The sequence below is a fragment of the Bombina bombina genome, chromosome 7 (genome assembly GCF_027579735.1).
Source record: "Bombina bombina isolate aBomBom1 chromosome 7, aBomBom1.pri, whole genome shotgun sequence".
Lineage (NCBI taxonomy): Eukaryota > Metazoa > Chordata > Amphibia > Anura > Bombinatoridae > Bombina > Bombina bombina.
The window spans coordinates 395,122,213-395,134,430 of record NC_069505.1 but is presented as its reverse complement, the minus strand read 5'-3'; the positions used below and the strand labels follow the sequence as shown (position 1 = coordinate 395,134,430).

At 37.9% G+C, this 12,218-nt stretch overlaps 1 protein-coding gene across 1 annotated transcript in view; it reads right to left on the bottom strand.

The window, feature by feature from the left end:
* RNF123 (ring finger protein 123) overlaps positions 1-7,479 on the bottom strand; it is a gene marked incomplete in the record, with an annotated part of 302,310 nt that extends 294,831 nt beyond the window's left edge. The window contains 3 exon segments of the mRNA XM_053721137.1: positions 238-322; positions 6,108-6,206; positions 7,286-7,479. Of these exon segments, the coding sequence (XP_053577112.1) occupies positions 238-322; positions 6,108-6,206; positions 7,286-7,448 (347 nt within the window).
* Positions 7,480-12,218: the final 4,739 nt, after the last annotated feature.

The following is a 12,218-nucleotide window of genomic DNA, read 5'->3' as shown; positions in this document are numbered from 1 at the left end:
AACATACTTCATGATGAAAGTTCCTTTATTTGTTCCAAGCGATCGCTGTTATGAGCATGCTAAGGCAGCCCACCGACAGATCGCTATTTTCCCTATTTGGCTGAGAGGTGACGTTTCCATCTCTTATTTGCTCCAATGGTAAATCCTAGCGTTTCACAGATGCTAGACTTTACCATCACTTTAAAGAGAAATGTGGGTTTAGTATCCCTTTAACTATACAATTGTGTAATACCGTACCTGTACGCAGCGCCTTGGTGAGTGCTGTCGGAGCCTGGGAATATTCGCTGTAAATACTGGTTTAGGAGCTTTTCATTCACAATCCCTGAAACAAAAAAAAACAAAAAAAGAAATTCAGTGTTTTTAGATCAGTAATCCCCCATTTTTAGCCACTCATGTGAAAACATAATTATGTAGCCCAGGCGATTTCTTGCTTTGTATCCCAATACATTAAAAGGTTTGCAGTTTAAATGAACAAAACTAATCAAATCACATATACAATATATCAGGAAAATCTAGATAAATGCAAGAAAAATTATAACAATCAGGCAGGGCCCTAGACACTTCTAACTTTGTGTACCAATTAATACATTAAAAAAAAAATATATATATATATATTAAACATTGTATAATACGACTCTGTTGGTATCATGACAACTATAATCCAGTGTCAGGCTCTCAAGCCATGTCGGAGCTGTGCTACACTTACTGCAGGCCCGGTGCCTGTGCACTGCTGGGAAGGCTGGAGCCGGCAGGCACGCTATTGAAAGAGGATCAGCTCCTGTCAGAGCCGGGGGCCACACTAAGTAATGTTTGCCTGTGCGCTAGCCTTAATACTTTTTATATCCGTTTACCTGGAAGTGACCTTGGCCTTGTTCCTAGCTACAAGCCTGAATGGGAGGTGTTAAAGGTCATCTCAAACTCCTATTCAGTGCTTGGTTATTCATATGGAGACTAAAGCATTCTTGCTCCTGGACTGTTTCCCTAATCTTGACCATGAAAAAGTTTCTGGCTTACACTACCTGTCTGACCCTTCTACTGAGATATCCTACCCGAGTACTGACTTCCTGGCTAATATACTGTGCCCTGACCTGCTTTACTATTCTATCTTTACGCTATCCTGGTCATTATCTGCTGCTCACTCTCTGCACAACTGGTTCCGGAGGACAAAATCAGTTTATTTATCTATTACCTTATAGCCAGGAAGGATTATATTTGTCATGATATCAATGCAATCAAAGTAAGTATCACACTTATTGCTAGAAGTAAACAGAGCTGGGCTTCCTACCTGCTCTCATTAAGTAGGTGCCTATGGCGTTGCTAAAGGGGGACCATGGGCCCCACGTACCTATTGGCTTACCCCCACCCCCTTGTGCCCCTAAACATCACTCCATGATCTGAGGCTGCACCTATGGTACTGTGTGCTCTGACAGCACTGGTATAAAATGACAGGCAGTGACACTGACAAATGAATGCAAGGAGGGAGGCTGAACCATACTGTCAGTGAACAGATACCCCACCCCCAAGCTTTAGGACTTCAGCAGGGGAAGTCATTTCATCAGTAAGTTGTCATCAGTTTAGGGATTACAGATGTGAAAAAAATATAACATTTTCTTCAACCTTAAGTTTTTTTTTCCTTATGATTTTAAAAGGTTAAAACATTTTCATGGGCCCCTAAAAGTAATGTGGCCCCTAGGCACTGTGCCTAAGGGATAAGTCAACACTGCAAACAGGTGCTTCCCAGGCTAATCAATGAGCCACTAACCTTCATGGAGGCAGAAAATAAAACAGTGACTACTTCATTCAATGTTGATAATAGCAGCATAATGTGCTTGAATGCGGTTTTTATTTTTTTATTTTATTTTTACTTTACCATTAACCCCTTCACGCTTGCACTGGGTTTTAACGTTGTTAGGACGGCATGGAACGTCCTACCATATACAGTGTTCTTCACTTTGTCAAAGGAGGAAGCTGCAGAATTGGCCTGGGGGCCTGCCAAGCAACATAGGCAGTCCCCCATGATCCAATCTTGGCCTTGAAATCACGTGATCGCATCAACGATCGCGTGATTTCATTTGTACTAATAATGTTTACATCAGAAGTTCATTTCCATGTTAACCTTATGGTACTGGCACGAAGGGTTAATATCAGTTCATGATGTAAGCAATTAACACTTTCATATCATTTTGCATAATTCTAAAATTAACTTTTTTTTTGTTTATATATGTAAGTTGTGTACAAGTTTCAAAGTTTAAAACTGTGATTTCAGAAATGTTTTTATGCGTTATTAAATCAGGAAACAATTTAGTTAATCAACATGAAATGAGCAGGTGCAAAAAAAATGCTGTTCAAAATAACACGGAATGAAAGTCAAACAGGCAAAAATATTAACTATTTTCAAGCGGTCAATGCTTTGGAATTAGAAAAATCCAAAAATCATGGAAGACACTATTTGAAAAGTGTTTTCTGACAGATTCTAATATCACAGTTGAATCATCTCAATGAAACATAGTAGTGTATTCAACATGCTGCAACTCCAATGTAAAAACCTTATGATACCCAGGTATTCTAATGGATTGGAATGTGGTGACATTTGAAAAATGTACTAAATAAATTATGGAAGACACTTCACATGGATTTTCTAACAGATAAATTCCATCTGTCTGATATACAGCTCAGCAGGTGGATAAACCAGCTGCAAAGAGCACTTTTAGGTTTGCATAAATGCAATTTTCTACCAGGTCTATAAATTACACTTTTTAAATAAAAATGGATTTGGATTTTTAACCATTTGCTGGTTGCTAGTACGGAGAGAATTTGATAGACAACTCAGAGGTTCCAGTCTGACTATAGACACCATTGGTTTGTGTGATGGTCTAAACGTGAGTAGATCACATATTGATGTGTATGGGTATACATCCCAGTCATCAATGGATACACTATGCCAAGCCTGAAGTTGTGCTTTGCAGAAATATATTCCAGTGTGTTTGATCTCTGAGTAAGAGGAAATTAAGTCTATGTTTTGCTTTAGTTAGAAGACCAGATATTCTAAAGCATAGCTTCCATAAAAGTCCCTACGGTCAAAGTAATATGATCACTAAAAAGTAATCAAAAAAACATCAAGCAACTGCTAGTTCATCTTTAGTATAAGGCACCTGCTGCTAGTTGCTAACTATAGACCAGCACAGAGAACAATATCTGCTAGGAAGCATGTGCTGCTTTAAGACCAGAGTGCATTATTCCTGCAGCCTGTGTGTTTGAGTGGTCACATGAACTTATTTGGGACCCTGCAGTCACCAACTACAGACAGAACAATATCTGCTAGCAACACAGTTATATCTGACACCTTTATACCAATTACTTCCATAGAGTCCAAAAACTAGGGGTCTGATTCTAAGAACGTCACAGGGCTAGACGTGGTTTTCCATACTGTCACTCGCAGGGGCTGTCCTTATCAATTCAATTAAAAAAAGGGGGTGTCAATGCGAAAGAGGCGAGATGTCTTCCATACAAAGCAATGGAGCTAGCTAGAAAGGGGAACTTCCCTGGGGAAAGTAAAGTTAGCAGGGGGTGCACTTTAAAAATAAAATCCTGAGGCCAATACAAATCTGATAACTCTGCTTTCAGCTCGGTGTATAGTACCTTACAATTGCTTCTGTTTTTGTATACATGTGATTTTATTTCAGAGTAATAAGTGGTTTGCGTATTTTGACACAATCTCGCCACCTTTTAGTTTGCCAAAAAATAGCAAGATCTGCAGGGGAAAATGTTTACAGACCTAGTAGATAAATTTCAGCTTCACCCACTTGCAGAGGATTGGAAAATAATTGTACAATAGGGAAAATAATATGCTTTAAATTCCGTATTATAAATACAAATTTCACAGTGTTTTTGTTTGGCATATTAAGATTTCTACTGTGCACTTTAAAGTGTTTCTTTTCTAAACAATTTCAATACCAATTTTAATTTTTCCATAAAATATGATTTTAGCAGAACAATTTCATTTCGATCTATAATAAGATTAAACTTATACTGCATCATTTTATTTCAATAAGTCATTTATTCGTTTGATATAATTTTATAGGAATTAAATTAAAAAAGTCCTATTGTATTGTATGCATCATCGTCACATACTTAACCCCTTAATAACAACAATGTACCCTGTACATCGCTGGTCTTTAAGGGTTTTTTGGCCTGTAATAGCCCGGGTCCCTTAACACCAGCAGCAAAACCGAGCTATTACAACCTCCAACTCCCTCCTACAGGCCTCCAATTATAGCACAGTCTCACCACTGACAGCGAAAGCCATGCTATAAAAAAACAAGCCCCACTGAAAAGCCAGCAGTGTATAAGGGGTTAAAAGCAGGGTAGGATCTTTTGCAAGACACAGTGTTCTCAAGGTAAGAACTGCCTTTATAGAATTAGAACAGGGGTCAATTAGTACTGGAGAGATTCTTATAGAATCTCACAGGCCCCTAGGTTAGTTCCTGTCTATAATTAGTAATATAGCCTTAAAGGGACGCTAACGTAAAAGTTAAACTTTTATTATTCAGATAAAAAAAATCTTTCCAATTTACTTCCATTAACAAATTGCGCACAATCTTTTTATATGCACACTTTTTGTGGCACTGGCTCCTACTGAGCATGTGCAAGAGTTCACAGTATATACTTATATGTGTTTGGGATTGGCTATTGCTAATGGCTGTCACGTGCTAAAAGAAGCAGGGAAAATGGAAGTAACTTTGAAATGTGTCAGAAAAAAAAAAATCTACTATACGTTTGAAATTCAGTCTAAAGGATGCCATGAACAGAAATCACGCAAAATGGTTGAGGACTTTTTTTAGCATAATATTGCAATGTCCATACATGTCTATCAAATCACATCCACAACTCTGCATAGCTAAACGGCTCTCAAACTAAAATGTACTTTCTTAGATAATCTTACCAGAGTGAAAAGCTTTACATTATTGGGCCCTTACTGTTATTGTCTTTATTATGCATTTGTTGATTCTACTGTACTTAAAGGGATAGGATAGTCAAAATTAAACTTGCACAATACAGACACAACATGTAATTTTAAGGAACGTTTCAATTCTCCTCTATTTTCAAATGTGCTTTGTTCTCTTAGTATCCCTTGTTGAATATGCACATATCCTACACTGGTGGGAGCTAGCTGCTGATTGGTGCCTGCACACATTTGTCTCGTTATTGGCTACCTAGATGTGTTCAGAAAGCTGCCAGTGTTCCTTCAGCAAAGGATAACAAAAGAATGAAGCCAATTTGAGAAGTAAATTGGAAACTTTCTTTTCTGATTCAGACAGAACAAACCATTTAAAAAAAAAAAATTCCAATTGACTTCTATTATCAAATTTGCTTTGTTCCCAGGATATTCTGTGACCACTATATGGCAGGAAATAGTGCTACCATCTAGTGCTCTTGCAAATGGATAACATTATTGCAAAACTGCTGCCATATAGTGCTCCAGAAATGGGCCGGCTCCTTAGCATACGTCACTGCTTTTCAACAAAAGATACCAAGAGAATGAAGGAAATGTAATAGAAGTAAATTCAAAAGTTGTTTAAAATTGCATGCTCTATCATATTCATGAAAGAAAAATGATGGGTTTCATCCCTTTAATGGTCCTTTAAAGGGACAGTGTACACTAATTTTCATATAACTGCATGTAATAGACACTACTATAAAGAAGAATATGCACAGATACTGATCTAAAAATTAAATATAAAACCTTTTAAAAACTTACTTAGAAGCTCCCAGTTTAGCTCTGTTTATTATGTTAGGCTGGGACACCCGGTGAAAGGGGCTGGGAAAGCAGAAAGAGCAGCCCCCCCTCCCCCAATCCTTGCATTTAAAAAGACAGATTACACAAATAGCAGAAAGAATCTGTAGACCTGGGTCTACATCTGATACTTTGGGGCTTGGTCAACACAATGTTATTAAAAAATTAAGCAAAACTATATATTGTTACAAATAGCACTCCCAGAAGAGCTATATGAATGGATCATCTATAAAAAAATATATATACAAAGAAAAATCTAGTGTGCAATGTCCCGTTAAGTCAATTCTAATGACAGATCTATTCATGTATTTACCTGTGACCTTTGTCTTCTCTGGTTCGGAGGTCAGCCTGTAGTTTCTGCGTGATATGGCCGTATTAGACCCTCTGGAAGCCATCACCTCACATATGAGAACTGAAATTCCCAGAAAACGAGGAATCAGAAGAAAAGCTCAGAGTAAATAGGCGCCCACACCTGAACCATGAACTTATCACATTAAAACTCTTAAAGGGACATAAAACCCAAGAATTCTCTTTCATAATTCAGATAGAACATACAATTATAAAAAAAATGTACTTCTATTATCAGATGTTCTTTGTTTTCCTGTTATCCTTTGTTGAAAAGCAGGTAGATAAGATCAGCCGTTTTGCAATGTTGTTATACATTAGCAAGAGCACTAGATGGCAACACTATTTCCTATCATTTAGTGCTGCAGAAATGCACGCTACATATCTGGATATCTCTTTAACAAAGAATAACATGAGAATGATGCAAATTTGATAATAGAAGTAAATCGGGGCCTTTTTTAAAACTGTATTCTCTATCTGAATCATGAAAGAAAAATTTGGGGTTTCATGTCCCTTTAATGTTAGTTTACAACATCACTTTATTTTTTCCCATCTCATTAACCCTTTATTTCTCTTTTTTCTGCACCTTTAATCTCTACTGTCCCACAATGCCTATAAATTCCTCCCATTCTCTCAGCTCACCATATAATGCTCTAGTCCAAAGTCCCCGTTTCTAATAATTTCTAGTGATTCCCTATCCTTCCCAGAAGTCCCCCTAAGATCCTGCTCAATACAATTTCTTCCCCACTTCTGCAGTGACAAACTCACACCATCCCATACATTTCTCTCTCACCATTCCCTTACACCCCATTCCCTACCTTTTTCACCATTCCCCTTTAAATCACTCAACCTTAGTCCCCTCATGTACCCCCTATAATCTCCTTTCATAAATCCACCTCAAGCCCTTCCTTTATATTTCCCTCTCCTTCCATAGTCCTTGCCCTCCCCCACCACCAATAATTTACTCTTCTTCCCTAAGTCTCTCTCACTTCCCAATATCTCCCTCTCCTCTCTCCAGTCTGACTCATTGCCCTATAATTCCCTATCCCCCTCCCTCCAGACCCTGTACAACCTCAAACTATAATTCCCCCATCCACCCCCAGTCTCTGTACACCCCATAATGCTCTTCCTTCTACTGAGTCTCACCTCCCCTGTAAATCCCTTTCCTTTTAGTTAGTGTCACTAGATCACATTCCTTTTTCTTTCTTATCCCCCGTTTCCACTGTAGTTCTCTCCATGAATTACATTCTGTCCTTCCAACCTCCCTGTCACTTTCCTTATAATCCCTTCTCCTTCGCCCAGTCCTCATCACTTTCCCTTTAAATCCTTGTACATCAGTCTTTCCTCTCTTACCTTCCCCTGCAATTCTCTTATCCACATCTGTCACGTTGCCCTATAATTCCCTTTGATTCCTTAGTTCCTGTTTCTCACCTCCCCTATAATATTATGTCCCCTATGCCTCTTCTGTCGCTTGCCCTAATAACTCCCCTGTCACCTCCTCCTCTAATATTCTTTCCCCAGCGTCCCTCTCTCACCTCCCCCCGTTCCTTCTATCAGTCTCGATGTTTTCAGCTAACAACCAACCACAACCTTTTCTTTTCAACAATCTTTATTGAAATCCAGCTCTTATAACAACGTGTTACGTTTAAATAAAGATTTTGTATTTACTCCGATGTTTCAATAAACTTTATTAGGCTTCTGGAAACAAACAAATTGATACATATCGAGATATAATGACATTCGAAATTTGTATCTTTATGCTTTTTTTCAGTTGGATGCATATTTTTAACGTGGCTACACTATTTGTATCAGTGTACATCTAAGATTTATTTCTTAAAAACATGTAGCATTTAAAAACGTACAATACGACATTATTACTAGTACTGCATATAGGACAGATTAGATGATAGATAGATAGATAGATAGATAGATAGATAGATAGATAGATAGATAGATAGATAGATGATAGATAGATAGATAGATGATAGATAGATTAGATAGATAGATAGATAGATAGATGATAGATAGATAGATTGATAGATGATAGATAGATGATAGATGATTGATAGATGATAGATAGATAGATGATAGATAGATAGATAGATAGATGATATAGATAGATGATAGATAGATGATAGATAGATAGATAGATAGATGATAGATAGATGATAGATAGATAGATAGATGATAGATAGATAGATGATATAGATAGATGATAGATAGATAGATGATATAGATAGATGATAGATAGATAGATAGATGATGATAGATATAGATAGATGATAGTAGATAGATGATAGATTAGATTGATGAATGATAGAGTAGATAGATAATAGACAGAGTGGCAAAGCTACAGGATAGGTGATAGAATGATAGATTAGATATAATATATAGAGAGAGATGATAGAGATTGATATATCAATAGATTATATAGATATATTTAGATTAATTGTCTATAGATGATATATAGATTAGATAGATGGTAGATAGATAAAGAGATGATAAATATAAGGAACAAAGAGACACACAAACTAGATAGAGATAGATGAGCATAGATTAGATGGTAGATATATTAGGAAGATAGATTATAGATACCTGATATAGTAGATAGATTAAAATATAGATATATGAATATAGATTGATTATAGATTAGATATAGAGGATAGACAGAAGTAATAAGAGACATACACACAATGGATTACATGGAAAGAGATGGGTGGGCAGCAGATTAAATATATAGATGAGAGACAGATTGAAAAGGAACATATAGACACACACACACACACACATATATATATATATATATATATATATATATATATATATATATATATACACACACACACATAAATACATAAATAACCCCTTCATGCGCAACACACTGGATATTATACTGCGCGTATGTGTATAGAAAATGCATTAGTCTGGTTTTTGGTAGATTTGTATAGAGAGGTTCATTCTGCAGACATAATCTTGTAGACATGACATACACCAGTAGACATGTAGACCTGTAGATATGACATACACCAGCAGACATGTAGACATGGCATACACCAGCAGACCTGTAGGCATGGCATACAGCAGTAGATATGACATATATCAATTTAATTTTATTTATTTTTAAAAATGTGCGCTAATCTATATTTTATTAGTCATTTGGTACCTATATGACATGCTGCAAATGTGTCTATTCCTATGACTAGAGGTATTTTAAGTTTATTATCAATATTGTGTTCTGCATTGCAAATATACTGCAACTGCATACATTTTTAGAGGCTTCTTCTACTTTATATACTGATACTATACTATGTTGAATATAAGGGTTAGGATGTAGTTTTTCTAAAAAAAATTTCTCTCCGAACCCAGTCTTAGGATATGCATTAACTCCACAGGAGTGAACACAATGTTATCTACAGTTGTGCTCATAAGTTTACATACCCTGGCAGAATTTTTGATTTCTTGGCCATTTTTCAGAGAATATAAATGATAACACAAAAACTTTTCTTTCACTCATGGTTAGTGTTTGGCTGAAGCCATTTATTATCACTCAACTGTGTTTACTCTTTTTAAATCATAATGACAACAGAAACTGCCCAAATGACCCTGATCAAAAGTGTACATACCCTGGTGATTTTGGCCTGATAACTTGCACACAAGTTGACACAAAGGGGTTTGAATGATGATTAAAGGTAACCATCCTCACCTGTGATCTGTTTGCTTGTAATAAGTGTGTGTGTATAAAAGGTCAATGAGTTTCTGGACTCCTGACAGACCCTTGCATCTTTAATCCAGTGCTGCATTGACGTTTCTGGATTCTGAATCATGGGGAAAGAAAAAGAATTGTCAAAGGATCTGTGGGAAAAAGGTAGTTGAACTGTATAAAACAGGAAAGGGTTATAAAAAGATATCCAAGGAATTGAGAATGCAAATCAGCAGTGTTCAAACTCTAATCAAGAAGTGGAAAATGAGGCATTCTGTTTTATAACATACTGCATTCATCTTGCCATCAATTCTGACCAATTTTCCTGTGCCTTTGTAGCTCTCACATCCCCAAAACATCAGTGATCCACCACCGTGTTTCACAGTAGGAATGGTCTACCTTTCATCATAGGCCTTGTTGACTCCTCTCCAAATGTAGCGTTTAGGGTTGTGGCCAAAAAGCTAAATTTTGGTCTCATCACTCCAAATGACTTTGTGTCAGAAGGTTTGAGACTTGTCTCTGTGCTGTTTGGCGTATTGTAAGCGGGATACTTTGTGGCATTTGCGCAGTAATGGCTTTCTTCTGGCGACCATGCAGCCCATCTTTCTTCAAATGCATCCTTATTGTGCATCTTGAAACAGCCACACCACATGTCTTTGCATCCCGAACAATTTTCCTGGCATTTGTGGCTGAAATTTTAGTTGGTCTACCTGACCGTGGTTTGGTTTCAACAGAATCCCTCATTTTCCACTTCTTTGTTAGAGTTTGAACACTGCTGATTTGCATTCTCAATTCCTTGGATATCTTTTTATATCCCCATAACTCAAAATCCAGAATCGTCAGTGCAGCAGTGGATGAAAGATGCAAGGGTCTGTCAGGAGTCCAGAAACTTATTGACCTTTTATACACACACTAATTACAAGAAAAAGATCACTGGTGAGGATGTTTACCTTTAATAGCCATTCAAACCCCTTTGTATCAACTTGTGTGCATGTTATCAGGCCAAAATCACCAGGGTATGTAAACTTTTGATCAGGGTCAATTGGGTAGTTTCTGTTGTCATTATGATTTAAAAAGAGTAAACACAGTTGATTGATAATAAATGGCTTCAGCCAAACACTAACCATGAGTGAAAGAAAAGTTTTTGTGTTATCATTCATATTCTCTGAAAAATGGCAAAGAAATCATAAATTCTGCCAGGGTATGTAAACTTATGAGCACAACTGTATATGGCACACATGAACTAATGCAGTCTGGCTGTGAAAAGCTAATCGAATGCACATAGATAAGAGGCGGCCTGCAAGGGCTTAGAAACAGGCAGAAATTTAGAGGTTATAAATTATATTAATATAACAATGTTGGTTGTGCAAAGCTGGGAAATGGATATTAAAGGCGTTATCTATATTTTTAAACAAATCAAAAAACCTAGTAGACTGTTCCGTTAAAATGTATAAACACTTATCTTGAGTTGTTCTTAATATGTTTTGAATAATGTGATCTTAATGATTTTTGTGTACTGTAACTTTAACCCCTTCCCGCCTGGACTCACTTGTCTTCATCTGAACAAATCAATGATGAGATCAGGACAGTGAGGACTCCTCCCTATGATGCTAGGCACGCCCTCCAGCCCACAATCCCATTTAGGCAGCTTCTACGGCTGCAGGATAGCCAAACGGCTAGGATATACCATGCTGTCCTAAGGATGCTTGTGACGGATACCCCGGCTGGGTAGCTCCGCCAAATGGGTCCTGCTTCATTCCTGCCGACTGCAGCTATGTAGCTGGCAAGTGACCACAGCCTGTAGCCACCCCTGATGCCCGACAACATCAGTACTCAGGGTCCCACCCTGTGGCAGACTCCAGCTACCCAGACTAGGTAGCTCTGCCTGAGGGTCCTTCCTCTGCCTGGAACAGGCTGCTATGTAGCTCAGGAAAGTGATTCTAGCAGGAGCCCACCCAAATAACTAGACAGACTAGCATTCAGGTGAAACAAGAACTGATTTTATTAAAAACACACACTCCTTTTATACAGTGCAGCTCATCTTGATAAGAACAGAAGACAATGCCACAGTTTTCCCGCCATTCCCGCCCTTCCAGAGAGCCCGGCACCTCCATAGGAGCCACAGTCTCACATAATCCCTATACCTAGGGGTGGCGGTTTCGGGGTGATCCCGGTGGAGCGGTGGTACTTCCAGGGTGTCATTTTAAAGCTCTCGGTCCCCAGATGCCTCAGCATGATTTGTTACTGGGGACCAGAGTTACACTCCGTTGAAGTTATGGGGTTAGGGGTGCCCAGAACCCCCAGTTCCCAAAGAAGCTCCCCTCTGATAATTTCCACAGCTCTTGGGCAAAGGGCTGCTGGAGCGACCAGGGGTAAAGT